Source organism: Crassostrea angulata, chromosome 5 (assembly GCF_025612915.1).
Source record: "Crassostrea angulata isolate pt1a10 chromosome 5, ASM2561291v2, whole genome shotgun sequence".
Taxonomy (NCBI): Eukaryota; Metazoa; Mollusca; class Bivalvia; order Ostreida; family Ostreidae; genus Magallana; species Magallana angulata.
This window is the reverse complement of record NC_069115.1, coordinates 18,466,747-18,475,025: the sequence shown is the minus strand read 5'-3', so window position 1 is coordinate 18,475,025 and position 8,279 is coordinate 18,466,747. Positions and strand designations below refer to the sequence as shown.

The window sequence follows — 8,279 nt, the reverse complement described above, 5'->3', positions numbered from 1 at the left end:
ACATTATGTACCACGACTTCATTCTTCATTTTATTGTTATTATCGAAAGAACTAATATATCCTACTTTGCCTTCTATTTAATTCATATTTATCTTGTGATTCACTCCTTTACCAGGCCTCTTGTTCTCATGTTCTGGTCTTAATCTATTAAACTGGTGAACTTGTTCTTAACACCGGCTTATTTTATGGAAATACGTATCTATATGATAAAGACTAACTTGCCTGCTGTCCTACACATGTTTATCGAATATAGTCTGCTTCGAATTGGTTCTATGGATTTTTGAGATGGTTGACGGTTTGTTATTGTCATTTTCTCATAAAATTCAGATAAAATAAAAAAAATATTTTATGTATAACTAATTTTATGATACAGAATCCCGACATTTAATATATTAAATATACATTTGAACTTTGACATCTTGAACACTGATATCTCGAATACAATGGATATGTTGAAGTGATTTGAAAGTCTAACCCCTTAATTTTACCTTCAATATCTCGAAATTTTTAAACGGTCCCATTTAATTCGAGATATCGGTTGATTGTAAACATTAATATCCTTTGTTTGTAATATTGTTAAATATGTATAAACACAGGTTGTTCAAATGTAATATTGGATTTTTTTGATTTTTCCAGAGTAACCATCAGCCACAAAGAGATTGTCTCTGCTGTCAACACACAAACCGTTTGGATGGTTTATTTGACAGTTGTCAATGTAGCGAAGGAATTGTCCGTCCTGATCCAGGATGTGGATGTAGTTGTTGTTATTACCTAATCAAAGGGATTTTGTTGTTTTATTACATATTAAATATTTGCGTCTATTTTGAACTGCCGGTCAATAGACTGCGATCTATTAGACCGCCGGTCAATAGTCTTCGATCTATTGACCGCCGGTCAATAGACTGCGATCTATTGGACCGGCAACGTATTTCAGAACGCTGGTATGTTAATGTTACATCCTTTCGATAGTTCTCATGGAATGTATATTCCTTTACATAGACGCTGTTTTTAGTACTTGGTAAAACCAAATTCAATGTTATCAAAATGGAGTATCAAATAAGCAATAGTTTTAAAGCCTGATATAAGGTAAAAGACTACATGTATTTAAAATCTAATAGGTTGAAGATTCCCCCTTCTTTGTGTAAACTATTAAATTGAGATGTTGTAATGCATGCAACAGGTTTTGTGCATGTAAAAGATGAAAAAAAAAATCTTAGTATATTGCATAATGGCACGAAAATCATCTGCAATATGCAAATTGTAAGCCCCGAAAAATAAAAAAGGAATTAGGTAATAAAACAATTATTTAACGCTTGAACAGTCAATAGACCAGAATTTTTCCCTTGGTGCAGGGAACAGCTCAGTATGATCTATTGCCCTCGGCCGTTGGCCTCGGGCAATAGATCATACTGAGCTGTTCCCTGCACCTCGGGAAAAATATTCTGGTCTATTGACTGCTAAAGCATTAAATAATTGTATATTATAGTCTGATGTCAGGATTCTAAGCTGGATGTCTGTAGTGATTCCAACTGGTTCAAATGGTTTCTTGAGAATTAACGGAAAACCGGTGTAATTAAAACGGAATTTCCCAGCCTGATTGACCACCACTACTGCCGGCGAACCAGGGTAACTGTCGGCCACGCAGATGTCTAAGTTCTTGTTCTCACAGATATATTTGGTGTGATTTTGCAACGAATAAAGAGGCTGTCCCATCTCATTGAATTGTATACTTTGTTTCTCTGTGGAGCCAGAATAACGCGCAACTTTTGCTTCTTTGTTATCATCAGTGATCATGACAACCAGGAGGTCCCCTGATAAGGCACTGCAGACAAAAAGAGGTTTCCAACTCCTTAGACTGATAATTGTCTTTATCCCTTTATTCTTCACTATGTTTACAGTTCTTTTAAGATAATCAGTATAAACTAGTTCACCACCCTGTGTCACTGTTATGTCACCTGGAATGTTCCCTGACTTTGTTTTGATTGACTTCACAAGTTCCCCCTTAAGATTAAAGAGGCTCATCATGTTGTCTGAACCACAAGCCCATACATCATCATCGCTCAGACAGGACACACTCTCTAATTCATTTGAATCATCATATTCGGTGTTTATATCTGTGATGATCCGTGGTACATCAATTAACGGTCTGTCCAGGGGAAAGGACCCAGCACCTGTAGATTCTTGTTCTTTTTTCATAGATAACATTGAGAGAGAACCAATTTGCTGATAAATTTGTTCTTTGTTAATCTTCTGAGGAATGAATCTTGATAAGGAAACAATGGGTATTGGGGGCACTCTTCTGAATTCAACATTCCTTGATTTGTAGGAAGATAAAAGGCAGACATCACTAGAGTTCAGCAATTTATTCAGATCAGCAATGATATCAGTAACTTCAGAAATACTGCGTTTAATTTCTTCTTCCTGCTTATCTAAGAAAGCCAGGTGTTTGGATTCTATTTCATCTACGCCAGATTTCAATCTCTCGATGGCAATGTCTATTTCTCTGTGCAAATCTTCTTTATGTTTCTCTATATCTGTTTTCAGTTTGTGGGAGTTTTCATGAAGGTTATCTCTCTGAACTGGGATGTTGGATGCCATCTCTTGGTATTTGGGATAAATTGTATTTTCTAATTCTTGTAAATCTCTCTGCACAGCGTCTTTCTTGTTTTCTACGAGTTTTAAAATCCCAACCATTTTATGGCCCAGATGTTCACCAGACGAGACACATTCCGTGCAAATTTGAATGTCACACTCTTTGCAATGAAGGTCACACAATTGTGTGGAATGTTTCAAACATTTAGGATTAAGTCCCCGCTTTTCAAATGGCACCACTTTGTGTTGTGATGATTGATCAAAGATATGTTGCCCCACACACGCTTTGCACAGATGTATGTGACAAATGTCACAGTACATAGGGGGACCCGGGGTCTCACAGAGAAGACACCGTAACACATCCTGGGCCCAAGTACGGCGGTCCATGGTCGAACACCTTGATATATTTATAAGAGGATACTAAAATTGAAAAAAAAATGGTTACTTAATATTCATCGATTATTTATCTTTTAATTGGTATAAAATTGACAATATATTAAAATAGAACTGTTGAATTCAGTCGATCACGTAAACATATAGTGATAGTCTTTAATAAAATCACATGTACATTTAAAATATGTCAAGTAAAATCAGGGACGTATATACGTACCTGGTAAAATTGAGAGAAATTCATAAACTTTTCACAAACTTTCTCATTATCAAAGATAATGTATTTCTGTTTATGTTATAAAAAAGAACATACCTTCACAAACTATCAAACATGTCGACTACGGATTTTATTCTTTCCTGGTCTCGATGGTCCTTGATTATCGTCACGTGATTAAAGCTGACGGATATCAAGTTTAAATAAAGGGGAGGGGCAAACACTGGGTATTCATGTAGCATTAGTAACTACTGCTCAGGTAAAATCAATTTAAAATGTTTCGAAGAAATCTTAACCAAAAAATAAAAATAGAAATGCAGCTGCATGCCGTTTAGTAGGAATTTTAAAAATTCCAGATATTGAAGATTAAATGTGCAAATGTTTACGAGGGCTGTTAAGGATAGGTGAACCTGACAAAAACAAGGCAATGCGAACTGTCGTCTGGCGATGAGCTGTCGTATTTCCACAGCGACGGTTTATTTGCTTAATTTAAGGTTTAAAACAGTGATACAATGTGTGTAAGTTTATGAACTTGCACAAAATATCATTTATATCAACATTTATATCAAAAGGTTTTACTTTTTTAATCATTTACAAACATTAAGTTAACGACATACTTGCACCGGTTTCCGGTATTTTCCCAAATCTCGATGTAAACAACAAGTTGGAATGACAAAAACTGATGGATATTATTAGTGTACGACGAATATTGCGAACACAAAACGATGTCGGGTGTCATTAAAAGGGAGTGAAAAAAAAGACGAGACCATACACCAGTTCCCTGTGATCTAAACCTGTCATTTGCAAGCAGTAAGCATGGTAGGTGTGTTATCCTGTATTATGTTAACGTTATAGATTATTATGCTCGTATATTATCAACATGAAAACAGTATCGCCTTGTCTATATGCAGAATAGCTAAACAATAATCTTAACTTGTTCAAACATTAACATTATTCATTGTTAATTCAGTCAGTGTTTGTATATAAAATAATCACAATTTTAGTTCGAATTTTCTCAAATGAAATTAACCATGATATATGGTAAGGTTAACCAGGCGCGTACATGTACATGTTTATTTCCAGCTGTTAGCGTAGAGGGCCCTGGGTTAACTCTAGCATATGACAAGCTTATTTTAATTACCAACATTTACTCACAAAATAATTTTTAGTGTAACACTTTCATGCACATTAGCTTGAAGAGTATATTTGTAAGGAAATAAGTTATATGTATGTATTGATGAATTTTTTTTAGCACATATAGTTCATAACATGAAGAATTTATCCTTTATTCACTATCAATAACTGGTAATGTTGATTCTCTGTACTGTGAAACCATTTGAACAGCTGACTGATATTCACCTTAATTGAACTAGTATATCGTGGTTTATCGGTTGATAGAATTGCTCACATCATATTTAGATTTCATGTGATGTGTTCATTATTGTTACAAATTCTTATTTTTTCCCATTATTTTGAAAACATAAGATTTCTAAATACACACAGTCAAATAAGATTTGAAATATAAAGTTGAGTAACATTAATTTGAATTTTCAAGATTAGAATAAAATGTTGACAAGTTTCACCTGATATCAATTATTATATAGAATAATCCATTTATATAAGATTCTGTCTGTCTATGTTGCATACACTTTCATAATATACCTATAGATATGAATTTTATTTTTCTACATGTATCTTCTTAAATCATCTTTTCATATGAGTCCTTCTTATATGTTATAAGTAATAGTATCAGTAATATCATTTTGGTTTTTTTAATACAGATTCTTCAAACCTCTAAAAGATGAGAACATCATTGGTATGTGTTAACAACGTCATTCCTAATACAAGACACAATGCAGAAAATATAAGACAAATGTAAAGAACTGAAACCATGAGTGACGAAGAGAAGTGTTGATAATCAGATTATTGTTTCTCTTATGTTCGTCCTGATTAAGCCTTTCCCAATTGATGACTTGGATCATTTATTTGGTAATTTAAGGATGACAATATTTATTTGAACATTTATGATATAAAATTGAAACAAAATATCCTGAAATATGAAGCTGGAGCAAACAAGTGATAATCTACCATTCATGATTTATCACGTTTACTTGGATTTGAAACCATTTCTGAAACTCCAAAAGTCATGAATAATTTGGACATATAATCGGACAATTAAGAATTATTATCGCAAAAGAACATATATTATGATACATGCATATGCTTTAAAAAATACAATTGATAGATGTCAAAAATTGTTTATACTGACCAAATGCAGTAATAAAGTTTGTAAACTGATTTTAAAAATAAATGTCTCACGTTTAAAACTATGTTTAATTTTATGATTGCATAGTATATCAAATCATCATTTCTGTCTATCAGTGTCTTTTTGTCCATTCATTTATCTGTCTGAAGTCTGCTTTATTTTATAACCTTGATGAGGTTACTGATGTAGATCAAGTTGAGAACATCATTATGACACTTATATACAACAAGCCTCACAAAAAATATTAGACCTCTTAAATGACTGAGTTTTTGAATGAGTTATGAATGTATGGTTGAGTAAAATTTTTATTTTAAATATTTTTTGATATGATTTTTGTGAATAAGAATATTTGTTGTTTTATGTATCGGTATAGATACCTTATCTATATTTTTATCATTTTTACATAAAAAATATACATATTCTAGTTAGGCCACAGCAATATAATCATAAATCATCTCAGAATCTGCAGTGTTGTCTAGTCCAATCAGATGATATGATATCATGGATTATCATGATTAAGTATCAAATTTTAATTTATACCTGTTCATTTCATGTAAAAGATTCTCCTATTTTCCAATTACACCCTTTTTAATGCAATACATTGCAAATCAGACAAAACTTTTAAAGATTGATAGAGGAAATTCAAATTAAATACAGTCCGTATGTGATTTTTATGAAACCTGTGATTAATTTGGTTTGATTGAATTTTCAATCTTTCAACAAAGGCTTCATAAAAATTGTGCGTATTAAAGTTTTCATGCATGTTTTTCTTTTTTGTGAACAGAGACCATAGTTTCTTAATTATATCAGATGCACAACTATGGCACTCAGTTTGTTAATTACCATTAAAACAAACTCTCTTATTAATATACATTGGAAGCGAAAAAATGTCAAATTAAAGAATCCTCTTCACTTTATATGTTTGCTTTTTAGAAATACAATCATTTATGGCAGTATTGTCTTCCATAAAGCGCGCAGAGTGATTTTTTGTAAAAGTCAGATCAGAGGAAATTCGGATTTTCAGCCATTTTTATTCAATTACTAGTAGTATTTGCAACGCATCTCCATTGTTTTTTTTCTACAAGAACTTATGCAGGTTCAAAGTATAACTAGTTAAACGAAATTTCCATTTGAAACAGAATTATACGTCTTTTTCTAACTGATGAGTAGGGTTTGTAGCATCTATTTTAATATAGGTCAGAGGAAATTCAGAAGTTATTATCTTTTTTTCTTATTTACCAACATACAAATTATTTTTTATTAATCTGTTGTTTTCTATCATTTCTTCAAAATAACATAAAAAATGAAAGTCTTAATCTAGGGAATAGTATTTTTTGCAACTTTTTTAGCTCTGATCACGTCAAAAAATGTCACTTTTTTAGTGGTCAGAGAAAATTCAAACTAAAATAGCGGATTAAATAAAAGGAATTCCAAAAATCCATTTTCAGATAAATAAAGTATTTTATTAGCCTTTTTAATATTTTGGTAAGAAAAGTTTTCTAGATAATTGTAAAAATGTCTTTTATGACATTTTTAATTTGCATTTAAGTTTTTTTTTTCTCGTTCTAATTTTTTGAAAATGGGTAAGTTTGAAGGTCGTTGCCATGGAAAGGAACTCATTTACATTAGCTTACAATGTCTTTTTTGACAAGAGCAAATCGATTAGAGCCTGTTTAAACAGTAAATTAGTTTCATGTCAGGTTCACATATCCTTAAAAACGTAAACCCGACCGTAATTGTTGTTTCGGGTTTCTTGTTTTATAAATCTGCTGTGAATACACACTTTGCCAACTCGTATCTGATTTCTTGTGATAAAAGATGACTATAGTCTTCCTTATAGTATTAAGTGTAAAGGTGTTTTTTTAATACAAGAAATAAATTTGATGTCAGGTGCCTGTGAATTTATAGCCGAATTCAAAATAATCATTATTTTATAGTGATTTACGTAGATTTCTCACTTAAACAGAACAATTAAATGCTTTCTTTGGTGTTTCATAAAAATGTAACCCGTGTTAGTGGCTTATGTTTTTTTTTAGCAATGTTCGCGTCATAATATATTTATTTGTTTTTATTTACACCAAAAAGTGTTGTATACAATGCACTCTGACCAAGCTTAGTTACATAGGTCGCTGACTCATGTAATTTATCAGTGCACTTTATTAAGATAGCTCGCGGGTTTACTGCTTGTGAGAAAACCTACATTGTACCGTAAAAATCTGTTCACGTGATTCATAGGTTTCAAAGTTTTATTTTCTAAAATTTTTTGCTAGTCTGCTGGGCAACAGTACAACGGAGGAAATTTTGAAGTTGAGAGGATGGAAACCATGGGGAATTTGCAGTTCAATATCGGGCCACATCTTGGTTGCCATGCGCTCAGACGATACAAAACAAGCGCAAGCAGCAGATTTCCTGGTAGCAAACTTAATTTAAAAAAGTTAGACGGACAGTTTAACTTTTATTAAAACATTAACAAAGTGTCATGATCGTCCTTTGGCATTGGATTTTTTACGGTATACCATCACATAAGAAATACATGCAATGAAAAACCTTTTTCTGCCTATGGCTCTTTTGGCAACTACAGGCCTTCTACCGTGTTAAATTAGCCAGATTTAGTTTTAATATTATCTTACTGGTTCGAAATAGTGAACCCATGTTTTGACACCAGTAACAATATATTTTGCAAATTCTCTTTAATTGAATTTGTGCTTTGTATAAATACACAGACCGGTTGGATGGTCCAAATTGCGGTTGTTTAAAAATTAACGGAATGATTGTTCGCCCTGATCCATGCTATAGTTACTCAGGTAGTTGTAGTCA

The 8,279-nt window shown here is 32.4% G+C and overlaps 1 protein-coding gene across 1 annotated transcript; it reads right to left on the bottom strand.

Annotated features, from left to right (window-relative positions):
* Positions 1–350: 350 nt before the first annotated feature.
* LOC128184586 (uncharacterized) lies at positions 351–3,317 on the bottom strand. The gene is made up of 3 exons (XM_052854130.1): positions 3,203–3,317; positions 1,480–3,012; positions 351–763 (listed from the first exon to the last, which is right to left on the bottom strand). Exons 1-3 carry the CDS (start codon positions 3,224–3,226, stop codon positions 602–604), a joined length of 1,719 nt encoding a protein of 572 aa, XP_052710090.1. The 5' UTR covers positions 3,227–3,317; the 3' UTR covers positions 351–601.
* Positions 3,318–8,279: the final 4,962 nt, after the last annotated feature.